Here is a 22549-nt window from a genome sequence, read left to right as displayed (position 1 = left end):
CAACTTCCCAGCGCAGGCCCTGTCTGTACCACAGTTGTGCTGGCAAAGCCTCACGTCCACCTACAACACCAGGTGGGGGACAACAGAAAACAAACAAACAAAACCCACTGGAAATAACATATTCATACAGACCACAATATCCTATAGACACAACTTGATTCAAGCTTGCTTCTGCTGTGCAGGAAAAGGGTTTTGCCACAGAAGCAAAGGAAATTCCTGGACCAGGGCGACCTGCCCTCTCTGAACAGCTGTGCTGGAAGGGCAAAGCCTCTGTAGGGCAGCCTCTGTGGGGAGCTCCTTGCTCCTTGCCGTGCCATGCACTTTTGTGCCCTACAGCTCTGCCCCGCCACAGGCAAGACGGAGGCCAGACCTGCTGCCAGACAGTGAAAATTACACGATTGTCTCCAATCATTTATAAACCTGACCACAAAACCTGTCAGCTGTATCTGCCACAGATAACCCACAGAATAACTCAAACTTAACACAGGGAAAAAAAAAAAAAAAAAAAAAAAAAAAAAAAATTAATAAAGCAAAAAAAAAAAAAAAAAAAAAAAAAAAAAGCTTTATTTCTCCAATAATAAATATTCAAGTTCAATAATAAAGCAATTTTTTTTGTATAAACAGAAGCTCTAAAGACTATTAAGGCCTTTAAATCCTGAAGATGCAAATATACTGCATGATTAATTCAGTTCACCTGAACTTTGAACTACTCTACAACAGCTCTGCAAGCAGGAACTGTCATTTTCCACTGCAGACCGGCACAATCCAGCTCTTTTGTTGCTCAATCAAAGTGAGCACAAGCCCTCAGACAACACAGAAACACTGGCTAAATGCCACTGAGGATGCACTGCAGCAGTACAGCAACGTCAGCAGCCTTGCTGACCAAAGGCAACTTTGTTTGATGTTGCTATAATGGCTTGCAGTGGAGATATGCACTATCAGCAAAACCTGCCATGAGTAAAAATTCCAGTAAGACACTACAATTTTTAAATCTTTATAGCTGCTAATGGTTGGCACAGGTTTGGCATAAAGTGCCTATCAACAGCTTTCAGCCACACAGCTTTTCTTCTGGTAAGATCCTGAACATCTGTTACCATAGCCTCATCCTTTTTTGCCTCCAACAGTAAGAAGCCTACATGAATCCAGCTTCAAAATGCTATTCAAAATAATACCAGAATTAATTTTAAGTTCTACACAAATGTATGGGGCTTCTGTTCAAATTCAAAAGATTTTCTTACATCACTGTGATTATAACCAAAAAGGACTGAAAAAGACCTGGGGGATATCTTAAATGGTATATGCATGCACATGTAATCTTTATATACAAATATACATGGTATATACAAATATATACGGTAGCTAACATATATCCTAAGTATAGTTTACAGATGCTCGATACCCTCACGTTCTCCATCACAGAACTGCTTAAGCTTGAACCATATTACTCTTACGGCTACATCATCCCCGAGTCTCAGGCCCCCCAAGTTACAAACCTTCTTCCACAGTTTGCAGACCGTAAGACACCGCTGTGTCACTACCACCTCTCAGAAGCAGAACTCCCATATTTTTGTCATATTGACATATTCAAAACAGAACAATCTCATGCAGGGAGCCCAGCTTTCTTAGAGCTCCATTAGCTCCTTAAACCTCCATAGCCTTTTCTGCTACTGGATGCATCGTGTTTGACAGTGGATCAGAACTATGCACAGAAAGCCAGGCAGGCTGCCCTCAGTCCCTCAAACAGTAACATTAATGGTCCCCAAATGCATATTAAGATTGCATTCAGCTCTCTTCCACACCCATATGCCATTAGCAGTCCACTTTCAGTTACTGTGAATTAATATAGTTTTTCTCCTCTTCAACTGATGAACTTGCCAACTTTTCTCACCTGAAAACATTCACACAGAAAAACAAAATCCTGTTACCAATACACAATCTCATATAAAGTACCATTTACACATAAATTCAAAATGGTTCTCAAGAATTCATCTACCCATACTGTGAGGAGTTAAGGAATTACTCATTAGCAAACACAGCATTAGTATCTAACACTGACAAATACAAAAATTACCAAAGTTAATATGTAATCTGTTGTCTCCTGTGACTTAAGAAAAAAAAGGTGATCAAAAGCAAGTATGTTTAATAACAGTCTATTTCGGCTGTACCTTTATTTGTCACACTTCCTTGGCATTCTCCACCCTCATCCTTACCAAGCAGTTTCATAATGCTTAACACTGAATCATCCAGTCTGAGGCAGGAGAGGACCATCTCACTTACAAATCACTTCAGTGATGCAAAAGACAAATTAAGGATCATTCAGCTTGTTTTACCAAATCTTGTTCCACATCACTGACTAAAACATCCCTTGAACAGAATCACATATTTTACCTTTTCTCCTTTGTTTTCCCAAGGACTTACTGATTGTGCACGCATCAGTTATAACCTGTGTCTAATTTCATAAAGTTGAGGTTGGCAGGGTGGTTTTCGGGGGGGGTGAGGGGGCTGGGGTTCCCTTCCACGTGAGAACCTGAGTATCACTTTCAATTAAGTTTCAATGATGAAATGGGTTTTTAGGTATTCTAGCAACCACTTAACAGTGTCTGCACTCAAACTGTAACTGAGCTTTAAAGTTAGCCAGCCCCTAGCTGAGATGTCATGGTGAAATAATTACTTCTATCAGTCTTGAGAGAGTTCCTGTAGTTACAGATAATGGGCAGCATACAGGGACTATGCACTTTTCGGAGTATGAGACCTCAACATGATCTCCATTCTCATAACTTCACCAAATACCTTGACAGCAGACAGCTTGTTCCACCTATGAACAGCCAAACTATTTAGAAACGAGTATCTGTGGAACGGGCCGAACAAGTTGTTTAATATTAATGTCACTCATTTGTAAATCAGGTCATCATTTACAAACATACAGCCTAATGTGGGAGCCTTCACTTCAAGTTTCTCCATTAAAACTCCCATTTTATTTCACAAGATGTAACAAAGTGAGCTTAACATGCCTATATCCATACAAAGATAGTGACAGTCCAGCACATTTAATATCTTGGTCTCTTTCAGCCACATTACTACTACCCCTACTCCAGAAAAATGATGCTCAAAGTGACTGTGGCATGGCTGTGCTATGTAAAAGAACTGAACACAGGTTTTCCAAGCAGCTATACGGGGCAGCACTCAAATGCTTTATGTTAAAATACACAGAATAAGTTTTTAAAAAACAGCCAAGACATCGCATACTAAGAAACATACACCATAAAACACTTTCTCTAGTCTGGTTTTTCCTCTATTTGAGACCCCTGCTTCTCATGAAAGCCTGGATTCAGAAAGCCATGTCAACACAGCATCTGGCTCTGCTCTGTACTCAGACTTGGACTGCCTGAGGAAGCACTCGCTGTACATACAATACACAACTTTCATGCTAACAATCTCTGAGGCATTTCAGTCAAACACTACAAACCAGTTTGAATACTGTGACTGCTCTTGTATTTCTACTGACTAATTGGCTTTCCGTCTCTGCATAGTCTGACGCACTCATTCTAACAGCATTTGACAACATAATGGCAAAGTAACAACCTTTGGGCACTGCTTTCTTAGTAGAACTAAATAAAACCAATGCATACGTAATCCTGCCAAGAATTAAGACAAGGGGCCTCTAGAAAGTAACTCTCAGATCTGTATTTGATTCTTCAGGCTATACAGTCGGGTCACATTGTGTACCAGAGGGAAGATGGAACCTGTGATTTATATTCCTTTACACACTGTAATTTCTATGAAATCATACGAAATGCGAGCCTGAGCAAAACAGGTCTAAAGAACTTTTAACAAGGTTTACCTGTTAACTTTATTGAGGATACGATTTCTTCCCAGTTTCCTTCTCCCGTACACTCAATCTACATCAACAGGCTCATCTTCCCTTAAATCAAAACTAAGCACTTGGGGAAGAGACATTCGTGTCCTAACAATACCTTACACAAGACGCACTCCATCCAGCACTACTGTATAGGACAAGACCGCCCAGTTACAGCCACGAAAAGCAAGGAACCCTCAGTTCTCCCGACGACGCACAAAGGAGCCTTGCTCTGCTTTCTGCATTTCGCAGAGGGGCTCCCGGCTCTCCCCTCGCCCCGCCAGCAGCGGCTTGTGCCCCCCCGCTCCGCCTCCCACCTGCCCGCTCCGCAGCGGGGGCGCCCGCGCTGCACAGGGCGGCCGAGGCTGAGATCCGCCCGGGCCCGGGACACAGCCACCGCCGCGCACGGTCCCCGCTGGGATTTTTGCTCCTCTGCCTCCGCCGAGCCCCCCCCCCCCGGGGCGGCGGCAGGTGCCGGCCGTGCCCCCCGTCCTTCCCCCGAAGCCCTCCGCGTGCCGCCGAGCGGGGGCCGTGTCCCGGGTAGCTCCCCGGCGGTGGAAGGGACGAGGACCCGGCGGGAGCACTTACAGCCGTCTCTCCTGGGGCTGCAGCTGCCGGTGCATGGCCAGGGAGAAGCCGAAGAGGCTGCCCGGCTCGCCGCGCCGCGTGATCACGCGCTCCGTGTCCAGGTTGAAGGCGCCGGCCAGCCCCGGCAGGAGGGGCAGGTACAAGAGGAGCGCGGCCGCCATCTGCGCCTGCCGGGCACGGGAAAGCCGCCGTCGATCCGCCGAGCGCCGCCGCTGCCCCGCTGCGCCCTGCCGGCCCGGCCGCATACAGCCCGCCCCGCCCCGCCCCGCCTCGCCCGGCCCCCGAGCGGCGGCTCCCGCCGAGCAGCCCCGCGCCTCCGCAGCGGGGGCGGCACAAAATGTCCGCCGGCCCCCGCCCCGGGCGGCACGGCACGGCCCAGCCCAGGGCGCCGCCCCGCGCCGGACCCACCGCTTCCCTCGCCCCCAGCCGCTGCTGCTGGGAGGTTGAAGCGGAGAAGAAAAGCGGGCCCCGGCGGCTGCGAGCAGAGGTGCCGGGCGGTGAGCACCTGCAGCCCGCCTTCCCCATGGGGCCGCCGGACAGCGCTGCGCTTTGCGTTCCCCAGACGGCACAGCACGAGGGAAAAAATATTCAGCGACTTTGTACCTGTGTTTGCCAGACTCTTCAGACAGCACGTGGAAACGCGCTTCTTTAAACCTCATTCCGTCACAGCCTTTCCTATCCTTCAACGGGTACCTCACCCCTACACTTCAAGTGTTTGAAAACACTACGTGGTTTGGAATCCCCTATTTTATCTCATGCTCTCACCCCTCGTTCCAAAAGGGTAACCTCAGTGACTCAAAGTGGAACTGCACCTCACTGCACTTCATCCACCCAGGACTGGGGTTCAATCTGTAACCTAGTCTTGGTTTAGTGCTCTGGTTTAGGGAAGTGAACACAAGGTCATGAAACCTTTCAAGCAGCATGACAATACTTTCTTTCCACCAGCATCTGAGATGTTTTTTTCCCCCTACAAGATTCCAGAAGAATAATAATACTAGAGGTTTGAGCACTCACACATGGTGATATTCCAAATAATTTCTTCTGGAACAATACCATCCTCCCAGGGAGTTAATCCAGGCTACTTTTTCCAGAGTAATTATTCTAGGATAACTCCATGTATAGACAAGTCTTTGGCTCAAGACCAAAACACCCTTGATCAAAAGAGAGGAGAAAACACACCAGAACTGTGCATCTAATGTGGAAACAAAGCATGTTGTTAAATTAGGGTCCCTGATATTTACTGCTATTAGGAACCCTCCCGGCTTGCTCCTGCCTCAATCATTCCAAGTCTTAATCTGGTGTTCAATCACTTTGCAGTCACTGCCGTGGCAGAAAACTGTACTGGCACGATCACTGCCCTACAGTTTCACTGAAGGCTCATAGAGGGAAGGGTCCCAGACTAATTACAATAAAGTAGGCTTACTAAAATCCATGTATTTCACAGTAATTAGTAAAGATTTGAAAACAAGTCTTTTAAAACAGTGTTGACGTCTGTACCAAAATCTTAGCAATGTGCCCTTCAGAACCATTTAAACTTGCATGCTATAATACTCTTACAGTAACTATAGTTACTTTTTAAGTCATACTTGTACTCAGTAACTCCTGTTAGGAGTCCCAGTACTTCCATGCTGTATCCTGAGCCACATGAATTACTCTGGCACATGAGGTTCATCTGACATCTGCCTCTCCCTCCCACCAGCGCTGCCTGGGCATGTTTTACCTGTTTGTTGTTACCCATAGATGTTTCCCTTCAGCAATGTCTTTCTCATCTCCAGATGCAGTAACACGCATTCCAAGACATAGTTATATTAAAGCCTGTCTCAAGTGACCACAGCAGGAACAACAAAAATAGACTGCATACAGGGTGGAGCAGAAGTGCGCACAAACAGCTTGGAGTTACCTTGTATGGTCTCTCATCATTTTGTACTATTTTAATTTGCTGCATGTGAGGAGAGGAAAAAAAAGTCTAAAAAATGTTTATTTCCTTCCTTTGCCCTTCCTTAAAAATAAAAAATAAAAATGCTGTGGATTATAGACAGCTAACACATACCTCAGCAATTCCTTCATGCCATCTCTGGATAAAGGGGGACCAACATTAGGCATGATGACCAATTAAACATGATCACTCTGCTCTGCGTAACTTGGCAATTCTAAGAAATGCAATGGCCAGATCAAAGCTGAGTAGCTGAGTGTCTTTTTTATTATCTATATTATATATAGATACAACAACTGCTTTGCTATAGCCAAGTTTTCAAGCTTCCTACTTATTAATGGTGTATGGTACACAGCCAAAGGTGTTCTCCTGCTGTGCCTACATATTGAGCAAGCCTTAGTGCCAGCAATACTTTCCTCCTCCATACAATTGTGTAGTTAATTAAAAAGGAAAAAAAAAATTCTGGAAAATAGAGGTGGGATGGAAAAACTAGTGCTTGGCAAGACATTTTAGGCTTTCCCTAAAAGGAAGGCAAGGAAAAATGCTTTATATTTCTGAACTTTTATCATTTATATGAACAGCACATATTACACAAAGAAAAATAGAACTTGTGGAATCTCAGTTGCGAAGCTTTAATGCAGCACATCAAATGGCCCTGAAAAAAAATAAAATATGTAAATGTGCCCTTCACGTTTCATTATAAAAAAAATGCTTGATTTTATAATTGATGTAATTCCAGACAAGAAAAATTGATACAGGCCAACGAGGTTTGGTTTATTGTGCAAGTTTTAAAGCTATAAAATTGTTTCAGTTTGGAAACTTAAACTAGATTTAAGAGTTAATAGCCTGAATCAACCTTCTGGATGATTTCTCCTGCATGCAGTACACACACACTGTATAAAACCACTCTGTTCTCCAAATTATTTACTTTTACTGAACGGATGCATCTCAACAGCTACAGTAAACACTTGGATTTTTATGCAGCCAGGCTATTTTTGCTCATATATCCTCTATGGCTGTTATGGTTCCATGTTAACAATGATGTTAGGACTAGCAAACAGCAGTGCAGGAGATAAAGGTGCTTACAGCAGTAGGGGAGATAAACTACTCAATACCATATAAACAAAATGTTTTTATCTTTAGTCTAAAAACCAGAATGCTTAAGTAGTGATATTTACACACTTGGTATTACCAATTGTACAGAACTGATTCACATCATATTTACTATTGGTAACTGAAGATAGTAAAACAAGAGATTGAGACAATCTTTCTAAGAAGATTCCTAATATGCATTTTTTAACTTTTTTTTTTTTTAAATCAGATGAACATCAATTCCTGATTAAGATGTTGCTATGTTTTTAAAACTTGTGTTTTTTTTCAACATCTAAAACAAATATAGATATAATTCTGCCATTCTATGCTTGTTTGCAAAGTGAAAATATATTGCCTCTGTAGATTTTTTAGAATTTGACATATTTCCTAATTGAAGTTTTTAAATCTGGACTTCTATCATTCAGTGTCATGGTTCTAACATTATGTTTATAAATAGTATATGAAGTGTTACACAAATAAGTGAGTCAAAAGAAAAAATTCTGTCCAGACCCCGAATTTTGGCTAACTCTGCAACCTGCATTACATAGCAGATCTTTTAGCCTTTTACTAGAAGAGAGTATTTTTCCACCCAAGTTGTCAGGTACATTCCTTAAGTAGTTTCAGTATGACCAGCCCAAACTGTTTGGAGAGTAAACATCTCTGTAAACACACCAAGAGGAACCTTCTGCCCGTAGCTAGGCAGAGATCAGAGAAATCCTGGTGACAAATGGGGATTAAATACCCATAGTTTGGATTGCTGTGGAAAGAATTAAGAATGTTCCTTCAAAATTACTGATAACTGAAGCATAAAACCACAGTCATCTTGAACATATCCCTGTATTCTAATTCATTGGCCACGTTGGGGAGGGGGGAGGCTTACATGGCAGCATAAGGGCAGCCTAAGCTTAAACATCCTTATACACAATATGGGCCCCTTTGAGGAGGAAAATAGAAACTTTACTAACAAGATATTCACAGGACCTCCCTAGAGACTCTCCCCAGGAACTCAGGAAGTAAATTGAGTCTTCATAGGACACATTTTAACTCCATCAAGAGCCAAAAAAACAACAACAAAAAATCATTACTCAGGACAAAACACTTTTGTTCTCCTAGCATACACAGACTCTGACTAAAGGGTCTTTGGCCATCACCCAAAGCACAGCTCCACCCAACCTTGACAGCACCTACCTCCAAGAGCTGCACTGGGTGCTGGACACACAGGACACAGCCCTGGACAAAGTCTGCAAAGAACAAGACCAGGAATTACAGTCACTCGAGGTATCTGGTCTCTAGGTCACTCTCCAGTCTATTGTAATAGAATGGTGTAGCTGAGACCCCTTGCACCAAACTGGTAGAGGCAGCTGCTTGTTCATTACCACACTTGTTACACCTGCTCCCCATCAGGTCCTGGATCAGACCCAGCTGTGAGGGCAGCCAGCTGGCTGCTCAGTGTCCACACAGGAGGTAAAGCCCAGTCAGAGTCTGCACACAGGTTTCCAATGGTTGAAAAGAACCATGGAAAAGAAAGGGGAAAAATGCATCTCATCAGTTTGAGATTCTGATCAGAAATCTGACTTCTTTTTTAAAAAAGAGAATCAATTATATATATATATATGTATATATATATATATTTCCTGTCTGTAACAATTTTACAGTTTTGGTTATACAGCCACCACATTCACATATGCCAACCAAACTCCATCTGCCACTGATTCATCAGGAACAGTGTTCAAGACATGTTCAAACACAGCTTTCAGACCATTGGAGGCAAAACCAAGAGAGGCTGCTTCTCTGGCTAAGGTCTAGAGCTGCTGCCTCTACTTTATTTATTAATTTAAAAAAAAGAAAAAAAAAAAAACTTAAGTAAAAATCTAACAAATGTATTTATTTTTCTCTTTAGACTAACACCCTGATTTCTGATGAACAATCTGAACAGTCAGCTGGAATTGAGCACTGCAGTCCTTTTTATTTTTATTTTTTACTTCCTTTGGATCACTATTTTAAAATACTTTTCTGAACAATATCTAGTTTTTATTAATCTTAGTCTTTTAAATCAATACATAATGAACATGAACAATGAATGGAATAAATCAAATTTTTTGCTATGTTAAGTCTCAGTTAATAACATGCTCTCTGATGTTGCAAATTTCAATTACTCAAAGACTGTAGAAAAATCCTAAATAAAGTCTGTGAGAGTTCAGTCCACTCAGATCTGGGCTACTGTCTCAGTGAAAATGGGGTCATTCTCTCCCTGCTTTACCTGTGTGTGAACAGCGGTTATGTGAAGGTTGAGGACACACTGTAGTTCTCAAACTCCCTGCTGAGCAATGCAACTTTCAGTTTCTGGAGCTTCATAAGTTACTAAACAGAAATGTTACAAAACAGAAACAAAGGAATCTTTTACCATCATGCCAATCTACCTGTGGTGCTATTTTACATGCAAAAACTTTCACACTCGCATTTAGTCCAACAAATTAAGAAATTAGGAAAAAATCAACAAATTAAGAAAGTCCGTTATCCAAGGAAGAATTTTTAAAAATACCAGTTATTTATCGAACCACAAAATGTGTACATCCACCAAAGGAAAAAGACTGAGGATTGTCTATGCATGCAGTAATTTCCAATTAACTGCTTCTGTTTAATTATTAAACAACAAAGCTAAGCTTAAGAGGAAGAAGATTTTTTTATTATTATTATTCCGGAATAAGACTGCATACACATGGAGTTAATCAGGACCAATTTCATGTTTAAACAAGCACTACAGATGTAAAAAAAAAAAAAAAAAAAAAAAGTTCTTCTGCAATTCCAGTCTTATTCAATGAAAAGATTCATTACATGATGCTGCCATGACCAGGCAGGCTTAGTGAGCAAATTGCAAATCTAATCAGTTTGGCAATGGGTTTTATGGAAGCTGTTGTGTTGGCTTGACTAATATCAAGTGATTTGCTCTTTTGTTCATTTGTTGCAAACAACTAAAAGCAGGGGCCAGGAAGGAAAGGTCATTCATTAATTATGAAAGTGTATTTTTTTTATATTTTATTGAAAAGGTTTCAAATGTAAGGTTTTGAATAAGTCACTGCATTTTCATTTTTCTCACTCCTTTTTTCCTATCTTTTTATGCTTTTAAATTTCAAGTGTAGAAAAGGAGAAAAAAAAAAAAAAGCAAAACACTTAGTACCTTCAAGGCAATCAAGATTTAAAGTGCAGAGTTTTAAACAATTATTCCAGTAGTATGAAAAATTGGTAAAAGATTTGTGGCATAAACATATTTCCAAATTTCTTTACACTATAATAAGCACTGATGCTTATTTTCAGACCACCATCTGTTTGGTCAGCCTCTCCAGATCAATTCTTCCATGAGAAGTTTTCTGAGAGTTCTAAAAAGCAGGTTTTGAATGTTCCTTTGGTATTCTCATTTAAACAAACCCAGAGTTACTTTATGTGATAAGAGGAACCATAGAAAAATACACATTGTAACTACTACACATATTTTCTTCATCTGTAATTAACAGTCACACTCTCTGCCTTGTATGCTTACACACCTCTAACACCAGCAGCCTCAAAGAGAACACCCAAAACCTAGCAGAGCTCATTCCGTACATCTGGGAACATGAACAGCATAGAAAGTTAAGACAATACAGTCAGGGGTAGGTTATTTCAGTTTTCACAAGGGCTGTACTGTTCCTGTCATTTCTTGCATGACACACACACATTGCTTTCTTTACCTGTGAGTGTGCACTTTTAGTACATACCAGACAGACAGACAGTATGTTTTCCAGCATAGAAACACGTCAACTTTGTGAATTTCTGACCACATTCAGTGAAATGTGTGCATCAGTTCCTATTACCCAACTCTTTCTAAAGTCAAACAGCATTTCCAAGGATCAAGGTCCACTTTTAAGCAAGTCAACAACTTAACTGGCAGTTAGATCAAGGCATGGTTATTTGCTTGTTGAGTGCAAATAAATGCAAACTGACCCATTTTTACTGTGGATCTGTTCTTTGCATTAACCAAGTAAAATGTAGTTATTCTGCAGTAATAATATGTTTTCCATACAGAACAAAGAAAACTATCTCAAAGCATTTTCATTCTTTCCCTGCAAGGTAGCAGCATTAAAATCTCCACTTCACAGTGAAAGACTGATGGTCTACTTAAGGACAGAAGAGTGACCCAGTATCACGAAGGAAAGCTGCAGCTGAACCCACAGCCAGACCCCATTTGTGGGTTCTCCTTCCTCTGCCTCATGTAAAAGCACAGAGTAAATCTGAAAATCACTAAGTTCACTTTTGCACTGCCATCAGATGCTGTGCTGGGATAACCAGAACATATATGCATTTGGCTGATGGTCCCCATCTTCTGAGTAACATGCTATACTGGGGGGAGGAAGTGTTGTTGTAGATAACCATTGTAATGCCCCTGATGGTGCTCTGACCCCTTGTCTCTGGGAATTTTTAACTATGGCTTATTTTAACTGTGTTACTGCTGTACTTAACAGAGAGTAAGATTTTGATGTAAAAAATAATCCTTCTGTTCCACTTTACTTTGTTTCACATAGGATTTTAAGATTCCAGCAGTTATCTCTGGTCCACTCCAAATTTCAACACGTCAGTTCAAGCCCTTTGTTAACCCTGGAGTCGACTGACCATTGTTGGAAGAATGAATTAATCTGTCTGTAGTTGGGGAACTACAACCACCAGATCCACCAGGTGTGCAGAAAATCTAGAAAAGAAATTTGTGCAGATGCACGTCCTACAGACAATAAACAGCAAACAGCAGATGATACAAGTGCTTGCTGACCAGCTGCACAGGGCAATCACCATGCAGTGGGATCAGGTTGTGGTACAAGCCTGCGCCTGTCAGTAGTAACTGCAAGCCCTTCAGATCCTGTGTTCCCAAGGCTGCATGCCAAGTTCATTTCAGCCTCAGGATGCCAAAGTGACAGCTGCTTCAGGAGGGAGAAATCAGGGTATCAATCTTAGGGGAAAAGTTTGCATCACTCAACAATCTGTTTGGTGTCAGAAAAAGACGCCCTTACAGGAGGCAGTTAATTTGCAGACATGCATAACCATTAACCATCATGAAGAATCTCAGGTATGGATAAAGCACAGGAGATGTTTAAGTCAATTAAGAAGGCTTCTCTGATTTGTAGGCTACATACTGGCTGTATGTAGAAGACAAAACATTGTGAAGTACAAACATCATAATACCGTAGATAATAAAAGTTGACATACATTTGAAATTCTAGCCCTGCAGCATTATGTAGTATTAATATCAAACTGCCACACTGCTTAGAAGCAGTTCTACTATTTCTCTGTAAGTGTATTACAGGCTTAGGAATGGTGGGTACATGGCTTTATTCCAATTTTTATTTCATTGTAATAGAAAATATATTTATGGTTTACTTCAATTTCAATGTTATCTTTTTGCTTTTTTGTTATCTCAAGTTTATGAGAAGGAATGCTGTGTATTCGTGTTACAGGATATTCATTCCACTATTTTGTGATTATTGCTGTGTGTACATAATCTTAAACTGATCTGCTACCTTCAACTGCTGTGTCCTGCTCCCTATCTGCATGTACTCTGATGCTATTTGAGGTACAAAGGAGAAAAAGTGGTACGCCCCAGTCCACTTGGAGAGTTATTTTAATACATGCTTGATTTGTCAAGTACCAGAATTCTTTCATCTCTTGTGGATAACATTGCACAATATATTGAAATAACTTGAGTACCTAAAAACAGTCTGACTATGATTACATATATCTCTATAGATACCACAGTGAGCCGGCATTCCAGTATGTCAAGCTAGGCCAAGAAGGTGCGTTAGGTATCTTCACCTTACCACAGACCTGCCCTCTGTGCATCCCTCAGAAGCTTTTCCCTATTCTGCTGGCCAAAGGTGCTTTTGCATAAGGAGCGTGGGAATACCCTGGCAGCTGCAGGTCACTGGTGTGCTCCTGATGCAATGAGACTGAGGAGGCTGCCAAGAACATTTTACTGTATCCAACACTTCCTCATCCTTTGTTGGACAACTGAATTCCTGCAGACTGTGTACACCTGGGCTTTGCATAGACCCACACTGTAATGCTCACTGCAGGGTGCTTGCAAGAGAAGTATTTTCAAACACTGTGAAAGCTTGAAGTCCAAACATTATGACTCAGCTTCAGAGCTCCAAATTGCAACCACACTGGGCTATGCCACTGGCCTTATGGGATTGCTGCTGGAGAGCAGTTTGCAATCACATTATAATAATATAGTGCTATAACAACGTTGAGGTAATGGAGCAGAAACACTTGAAGACTGGAAACATTCTTTTGTCAGACCAACACAAGCTAAAAGGTGTATCAGCAGGACAAAAAACAACGTGAATACATTCAACAGAAAGAAACATCTCTCATAAAACTCCATTGGAGAACAAGTGTAAGACTCATTTGAAAAGTCATTTCAGTTCTTAATAATTTCTAATAGCAATAGCATTTTTTTTTCCCAAATACATTTTGGTAGGGAATAAAAAAAGCCTTAGTCTAACAAATAGCCTCTTGGACAAAATATTTGGAATTTAACCATGTTTGTAAACCTCTAAAATCACCCTGAGTCAGGGAGAAAAATGCAAGTATCAAGCCTCTTTATTATTCTGGCATTGTGTAGCACAAGACTTTCAGTTCTCAGTAAGAGGAATATTTTACTCTGGTTAGCTTGAGGTTAATACCTAGCCAGATTTTTTTTCCATTATTATTAGTAAATCAACAGCAGCTTTTAGCATCTTGCAAGACAAGTTTCAACAAAGGCGTACTGTTATTTGCCCTGTGATTGAGTAAATCAAGACTAGAACACAAGCAATTCAGGAGAGAGAAGGAAGATGTTTGCAGTCTCTGTTGCACCATTCTGCCATTTTTATCCCAAGGATCAAGACCCATTGAGAAAGAAGAGGCATGATCTGTAAAGAAACTAAGAGAAGAGTTGTTGATTAACCCCAACACCAGATAAACTGCCTTGCCTTTACCACAAATCACCCTCTGAAGGGATTTTCCAAGTGTGGACACACTCAGGAGGTAGCCATAGCTGGGAAGGTCTCATTAAGAGCAACACAGCTTCATTGTCAACACAGCTCCTGAGATGTAATGGCAGGAAGCACAGAGATGTTTTAGGGACTCAGAGGTGGACTCCTGGCCTCCTCCAGCTCTTGAAATCTGTGTAAGTCAGATTAAGAACAATGCTTTATTGAAGGGCCACAGGGCAAATATTCACCTTTCTTAAAAGTTCTTAAAAGTACAATACTGACAAAGCCTCAGTGGGACTTCAGCAGTTCTTCATCCTCTGTAACTCCCCCAACCTTTTTATATGGAGAGTGATTGAGTTATTGGTTCCTGTTTCCAGATGTTGTGCAGTTGTACTTAACACTTAGTTGTGTATGGGGTATTCTTTTAGCCTGACTCTTCTCTGCCTCTAAATCGTTGACTGTGATTTCCAGCATTGATCTGTTTTAAAAAGCTTTTAAACCCAAACAGCTGTGCAAATCTGTATGAAGGATACATACTGGCACAAATGTTTGCATGGTATGCACTTAATTCTGTGTTGCCTGTCTTATTCTGAAGACATTATAATTTGTATGAAGTAACGCACGTACTGACTCGGACAAAAGCTCAGCTAACTCAATATCCTGCCTACCAGTTGTCAGTAGCAGACACCTGCAAAAGAACGCAGTGGTGTGCTCTATCTCTTTACTTGTTCCAGCAGATTAAGGACTCTACCTGTCCATGGGTTCATACAGACCACTGAATTTATTGACAGTTTCTAACTGACATATTTTAAATTAAATTTCCAAATTATATTACTGACCTCTACAACAACTGTGGAAATGAGACAAGCAATTAAATGGTGCAGTGTGAAAAGGGACTTGAATTCCAACTCTTCTGCCCAATAACTTCACAGTGTGCCCAGCATATCGCATGATCTTAAGAGAAGAAGTCATTCCTTATTTTATTCATGATTTTATAAATTTTTGCCATACCCCATTTCAATAATCTGTTTTCACACAGAAAAAATCCTTGTCTAATAACTACCTCAAACAGAAATCATTATACATTCCTCAATGCTCATGGCATTCTCTGTGCTTTTATTATTTCTGTATATTTCTGTAATCCCCAGAATTGTCAGACCACCATGCAATATTCAAGATGCAAAGACATTGATTTACAGTAGCAGTGTAATCACATGCTCTGTTTTGTATGGTATTCCATTATTAATCCCTCATTTTCTAAGTCCCTTTTTGGCTGCTACTGAACACTGAGATGATAGCAAGCCTACTGCAACAAGCCTAATATCTTGAATAGAATAAATTAATCAAGTCCATTTTTTAGTTCATGCATATTGTTTTTTTTATAGCACTGACCTCAATCTTACTATTTTATTTCTCAGTCATTTATACTGTGTTTTGTTTTGTTCCCCCCTCCCTGAACCAGCTTCAGTTTTGATCCTCAGACCATTGTGAGGAGTTAGCAAACACTGTCTCCCTAATATGCGCACCCCTTCTTAGGTCTTTAAACAAACAGCAAGCAGCATTTTCCCCACATCCTTCTCTCTGTGAGGAAAAAAAATATATATATATATATTCTTCCCATTTTTTTCCTTTCCTTCAACAAACTCTTAATCTACATAAGCGCGTTCTCTTTTACTGCATAACAGTTTACATTCTAAGGGCTCAAAGCAACTTGAAAATCCAAAGAGGTTGCGATGACCAGCTCAACTTTTTATCTACAAGCTCACTGTCTGCTTGAAAGAATTCCAAGAGGCATGATGTCCCTTTGCAAACTCCATATTTTCCAGGTATCCACTAACAACAGTGTTCTCATTACAATTCCTATTGTGTTCATGGCTTAGAAATCAGCTTAATTTCTGTGTTCTTTTCTCCTGATCATCCTATTTCAAACTGTTCTCATACCTTAGCCCCTTTATTCCTCTGGTACCATGATGACATAAGCAGCAGTTAAAACTCAGTTCGGAGGAGCTCAGCAATTTCATACATGTACTCCTTCAACTCTCAAGAACAGTAAAAACCTCAAATCAGAAAATACTGAAGCAACTGATGGTGCCCTGGGCAAACAGGATGAACACATACAGAGAATCTTCACTTCCATGCTCATAATTATGCACTTATGCACTGTAGGAACATGAGCGACTGCCAAACCAGAGCCTAAAAGCGGCAAGCTGCTTTCTGCTCCTTATCCCCAATCTTATCATGTTATGATCTCAGGACACAACGCATCATGAACCCAGAGTCAGTATCTACTCTTCAGAAGGTTACTAATACTTTCTCCCCTAACACTTTCCCCCAAAATTACCAGCCAAACTTTATGTCTCGCTAGTATAAATAATGCCAAATGCATCTTCTCTTTTGAAGCAGGCTGCTGATGGCAATTGCCTCATTGTTACAATTCAACTGACAGCGTTGGAATCCTCTTAGAAAGCAAGAATCCTTATCCCTTTAATTTCCTTGGGCCCCCGTTCATCGTTCAGCAATGACTTCACTAAAGGGGACTTAGTTTTCAAGCAACACCAATTCTCTGGATTCTCCATACTTTTTCACAGCTCAGCATTACTGTCTTCTCATCTACTATTTCATGAGCACTTGGACTACTGATGTGCACTTGTGGCTTTTTTCCTTACTCACAAAGCACCTCAGAAGAAAAGCAGTTCTAAAATATTTTTATAAAAAAACATCCATCTGTCGTGTTAAAAAAGCTGCATGACTGCAGTAAGCCAACAGCTAAATGAGTGTGCCCTGTCTTTACATGCCTTCATTAGAGAGACATAACCTCAGGTGTTATTTATGTGAATGCACATTCATAGCTATAAAATTCTTGGCAGTTCCATATTATCATACTTATGAGCTGTGTAGATGACTCCTGGTTGAGCAATAACCTTCCAGCAGATCAACCACTGTCACCACAATAGAAGGGGGTTCTCAGCACAGGCTTGTTAACCTCTACATGAACAGGTAGGGCTCTATGCCCATGCCGTGTTTTCTAGGACTAGAAATCTATTTTCTTTGCACCAAGATAAATAAATAAATAAATTTAACCACTAAAGTTCTAGTCCATGGTTATATAGTCAACATACTTCGCATTCTAATTCATAACATCTAACACAGCACTTCACAGTAGCATTTGGAAACTGCATCCAGTAGAGTAGGTCTGCATTTTACAAAGCACAGTTCCACCTACTTGCAACTTTCTGTTTTTCCATACACTATATATTTGACTCTAAGCTTTATAGCACTCAAATTTGTTACACAGAGTGGAAATTAAATGTTAAAGGCATAAAATACTAGTTTAAAAACTGTAGCTCATAAATGTAGTTTTTAAGCATAGAAAAATGGGAGATCTTTCCACAAACTAACAGTAGAAATAAAGGTGGAACTGTTTTTTCAGACCTAAACAGAGAGAATGCTCATATACTCATTAAAGGTTGGACTTGGTGCTTAGTGACATGGTTTAGTGGGTGACATTGGTAGTAGGGGGATGGTTGGACCAGATGATCTTGGAGGTCTTTTCCACCCTTAGTGATTGTATGATTCTATGTTTCTAAGGAAAAACAAGGATGAGTTAGGGACAGGGAACACAAGATAAAACATTATTTTCTTTGTACCAGTTGCTGCAAATACAGTTTCTTTTCCTGCAAATTACAGTTTTAAAACTTCTAAAAAAAATCTTTGAAAATTAAAAACTTTTTTCCCACTTCAGTGTTTGCATTTGTCAAAATAATGTACATTTAGAAAAAAATGAAACCAGCAGTGACATCACAGGGGTGATAGGTTTTTGGATCAGCAACTAAATTTCTCTTCCTTCTTTTCATCTCCTTCCTTTTACTCCTGTATAAAGTAGTAACTGGTGTGATTCTTGTTATACAGCTTAACTTCTTTATTGTTTTCTGCTCATCTATATTATTTAGATAGAATATGGAGTATAGTTGGGAAGATAAGTGAGCAATTTTGTGATATTTAAGCCCTACTCCTGAAGATACACATATGCTAACATTATTAGCATGAGTACTTCCAATAACTTTAAAGGAAGTAATCATTGGAATATAATTAGGCATGTGAATGAATACATGGAAAACAGAGGGCCTATTCAGCTGCTAAAGATAGGAATTTACTCACTTTGTCATCTAAAACATGTTCAAAATGAGATCTGCAGAACTCTCAAACAAGACCCATGGATGCCTGACTTTTGGACAGCATATTCCAAAATGCCCTTTTCAGTGGGATAGTTTGACATTCTGAATAATGTGGACACATTCTCAACTGCGCCCCATCTTTTTACTGGAACATGTAAAAACACAACAAGTTGCACCTCCCTTCCCTCTCCCCTGCTCTTTCCCAAAGCACAATCATTTGGTGTGAAACCACGTAGAGTGAGTACTGTGTCACCACCTGTGGACACCCCAGCCAGAACAAGTGTCACTCCATTGTCACCTTTCGTGGTTTTTCAGTTATGACTGTCATATACACAACTATCTTACTTTTGCCCACCTACACAAATATATTTGCCTTTATTTTCTTAATATCCATCGTTACTCTTTAGACACGATAGAACTGATACAGTAATCTCAGAGGCTCACGGTTATCTCAGTAGCCGAATACTGCTGTTGTCTTCTATTTAATCTTGGACATTTTTATACAAAATAATGAAACCAAAGGTGTACACCAGGAGTGAGGCACGAAATAGGATAGAAATATGGTAGAATTAGAGATAAATTAGCTTTCAAGCACTTTCACAAGCTTTGAATTTCATAGGCAGAAACAAAAAGTCATGATTTATCTAATTTCTAAACCACGTCATATAATCTATGAGAAGAATTCACAGAAAGATTTGTTTCAATATTATGAGCTCACCCCCATCTACCTTACAGAATAGTGGCAGGTTTTGAATAAAAACTTGTGGAGGACACGCAGTACTCTTACGATGGATATGGAAGCGCAGCTTGAAAAGGAGAGCTCTACAGTTTAACAAAAGAAATCCATTGTGGAATAGTTTTCAGGCCACTAGAAATCCATTATGGTATAGTTCTCAGGCCACTTTCCCTGTAATTCTCAGTTTGAATGAGAAGTTGTTATGCTACAGTATTGAGAACATATCTATTCTGTGCTAGAAAAGTAAGGAAAAGTAAACTGAAATTATTCACTGGAGTTTGTCACAGCCTTCAGATCTCTGTAACATACAATGAGATACTCATGATCCTAAATCCAAGTGCCTTTTCATAGTGTTCAACAGAACATTTAAGATTTTTTTTTGTCACTTATTTCCTGAAATTCCTGAGGTTGAGTGACGTATCTTATCTGGCTTACACAATGGGTATGGAGTTAACAAAAAATTTGGCTAGAAGCATCTAACAAAGATGCTCTTTGGCAAAGTGGGACTGTGCCATTCCTAAGAGAGCACACAGGGACTTTGTTCTGAATAGCTCAAATAGCAGCCTGAGAAGGCTTTTAAAAATTGTCCTTAGGACATATGGGGGAAGCCTGAAATATTTACTCCTATTTTATTCTTCATTTTAGTTTTAGAAGCAGAGTGGCAGGCCAGGCCTAAATTCCTTGGTCACTGCCAAGGGATTTCTCAGGAAGACTTAGATATTTGCTGGGTCAAAAATTTGTTTAAATTAGACATCTTTTTCACCCTCCAGAAGGTAATTTTAATGCACTGGAGTTAATCTTAACTCTGTTTGTCTTAGACCTATTTAAGACTCTGAAAATTGCCAACAGTTTAAACAAAACACACGAACAGCCCACCAGTCCATGACAAACACGTACAGACTGCCACAGACCTCCGCATAAATATGCTTGGAAAAGGAACACTCTCCAGGCTTGGCTAAGCCATGAAATAAATTAAGCAGGATGAATGAAAAACAATATTATGACACCCACAAGCACTCAGGGGAGAAGGAGATAACATTCAGGCACTCCTCTCCTCCTAGTCAGAGGACATTTACAGCCATCACCCCTGCACAGGCAGTGGGAGGCTCCCACATTGCTCTTTCTCATAGCAAATCGGGAAGACAACAGAGTTGTCAGGCTTTTTCAACCCTCCTGTTTACTCCTGTTTAACAGCCTCATCTCGTGTGAGAAACCTCCTCCTCCCTTTGGCTGCTCCATGGAGAAGCCCACCCGCCCCATCCTGTGCTCCTCAGGCTACACCAGCTTCTCTCAGCATCTACTTTGACCTTGCCAGCATATCCCAATAGCATGTTGCAGGCTGCTCAACCCCACGCCTTTGGGTCATGGTGCCCAGTGCATGTCTCTTCCCCTGAACTAGAGCAATGCATGTGAAAAACAAAATGCCTGGTACTGTGCTCTGGTCCCAGCACATGACATGAGGGGGGCACCTCAGGGCTGTCAGCACTGTGGCTGTTCTCCACATACCTGCAAGGTACCTGGGGGCAAGATGGGAACAGGGGGATAGGAACTAGTCCATGGGGTGACTTCATGGTCTGCAGAAGCACTGGGTTAGTAGGGGCTAAGAGAAAGGTGAGCAGTGCAGACCAGACCCAGCAGCCTTTATGCCTAGAAAATTAAAGCTGATTAAGAGCTGCTGTTTCTCAACTCCCCCGCCTCCCCAGAGCTGGGGGCCCTGCCTGTGGGTAAGAGGCAAGGGCAGTCTCTTCTGAGCAGGGAGATTTTTGTTCCCTGCCCCCCGCTATGCCAGCTGGGGAGCGCGCATGGGGACCTGCGGGAAGCCAGTGCTGGGTGGGACCCCACAGCTGCTGCTGTGACAGGTGGGGAGGGCACGCAGGCCATCCCTGCTGGCCCTGTGCTGCACAGCACCAGCCAGCTATTAATACGCACAGGAGTGAAACCCAATGCCTCTGCTGGGACTTCCTGAAAAGCCCAAGCTCAGCTTCTGAAGAGGAGTCTATTTCTGACCATCCATCCAGTCCCTAGTTACAGTGCAGGAGTTCCCAATCCAGGCATACAGTTCCTGCTGTTTTAGCAAGCTTGGTGGTACAGCCAGTGCAAGATGTGGGATTAGGCAGTCTGAGGGTTTAATGAAGTGAATTTTATTGGTGCTTGAGCCCTCATGTAACACATGAAGGGAACTGCACAGCAGTACCATACCCACTAACACACTTCTTACATTTTTTACATCTGTCTACTCAATAAATACAGGTTCGTACCTGTTATTTGTTGCCCCCCATTCTGTGTAACAGGCTGAGCACCTGATCTGTTGGTTTACAAAGCACAAGGCAGCAGACCTCCTCCCTGAGGAGGATCCAGACCACCTCAGAGAACAACAAGGGTTTGCATGGACACAGCAGTCCAGCTGCAAGAACCTGCACATCACCACATACACCATATTACCAATGCACTAAACATGCAGCTAATACATTGGTCCCGGTAAACCAACAGACAAAAGCAAAAAAAAAAAAAAAAAAAAAAAAAAAAAAAAGCCCCTCAATATAATAAGTATTTAGAGGAAAAGGCTCCATTTTTCCTAAAACAGAAAAACAACGTTCTGAAGACCAATAACATTTCCCTGTTTTCTGCATGATAAGCAGAATTTCAAGTCTCCTAATGAAATTCTGAAATATTCTTTATTATTTTACCTGCTTGGTAGATATTTTGGGGGCTAAATTGCATGGAAGATTCCACATGATGTTTTCTTAGCAGATACAAATTTCATAAAACTCCAGTACAGTCCGCTGCCACACGGAGATAAATTGTTGCAAAACAAACACAGCTCTGATGTAGAAGAATCGTCATTTCATTTACTACAAGAAAAACTCTTAAAAAATCTTTGGACAGAGAATAATCAGTCTTTGTAATTGTTTCACTGTTTAAAGAGAGTTTGGAGTTGCCTTGTTTCCTTTCAAGTGCCCAAAAACTATAGATAGGAAGCAGTTGTTTCCTGCATACCAAAATGCTTTGTCATTTACCCAAAAAACCTGCCTGAAATAGTTGCTAACATTTATTTTCCCCTCCTATCCAAAGAAAGATGAAAAAAAGTCAGTTTCCTCCATCCTCTTATCCACCTTTGATACGGACGAATCTACTTTTGGCAGCCAGCACTCCCCTGCACAGCAGAAGGGG

At 41.0% G+C, this 22549-nt stretch overlaps 1 protein-coding gene and 1 long non-coding RNA gene across 5 annotated transcripts in view; one reads left to right on the top strand and one right to left on the bottom strand.

The window, feature by feature from the left end:
* ITGA6 (integrin subunit alpha 6) overlaps nucleotides 1-8674 on the bottom strand; it is a 47753-nt gene extending 39079 nt beyond the window's left edge. For 3 of the 4 annotated variants that reach the window (XM_035332465.1, XM_035332466.1, XM_035332467.1), the window contains exon 1: nucleotides 4445-4698. In XM_035332465.1, the coding sequence (XP_035188356.1) occupies nucleotides 4445-4689 (245 nt within the window). In that variant the 5' untranslated portion in view covers nucleotides 4690-4698. Of the gene's footprint in view, nucleotides 1-4444; nucleotides 4699-8657 lie in introns of those variants that run through there. The other variant, XM_035332468.1, reaches the window with a different exon arrangement.
* The window catches only part of LOC118170338, a 57200-nt gene extending 47170 nt beyond the window's left edge, over nucleotides 1-10030 (top strand). Inside the window, exon 5 of the long non-coding RNA XR_004752651.1 lies at nucleotides 9370-10030. This is a non-coding gene — a long non-coding RNA (uncharacterized LOC118170338). The remainder of the gene's footprint in view (nucleotides 1-9369) is intronic.
* The last annotated feature ends 12519 nt before the right edge of the window (nucleotides 10031-22549 follow it).

The sequence above is a fragment of the Oxyura jamaicensis genome, chromosome 7, assembly GCF_011077185.1.
Source record: "Oxyura jamaicensis isolate SHBP4307 breed ruddy duck chromosome 7, BPBGC_Ojam_1.0, whole genome shotgun sequence".
NCBI classification, from domain to species: domain Eukaryota; kingdom Metazoa; phylum Chordata; class Aves; order Anseriformes; family Anatidae; genus Oxyura; species Oxyura jamaicensis.
Note: the sequence above shows the minus strand (reverse complement) of the source record. Positions and strands in the feature narration are given on the sequence as shown.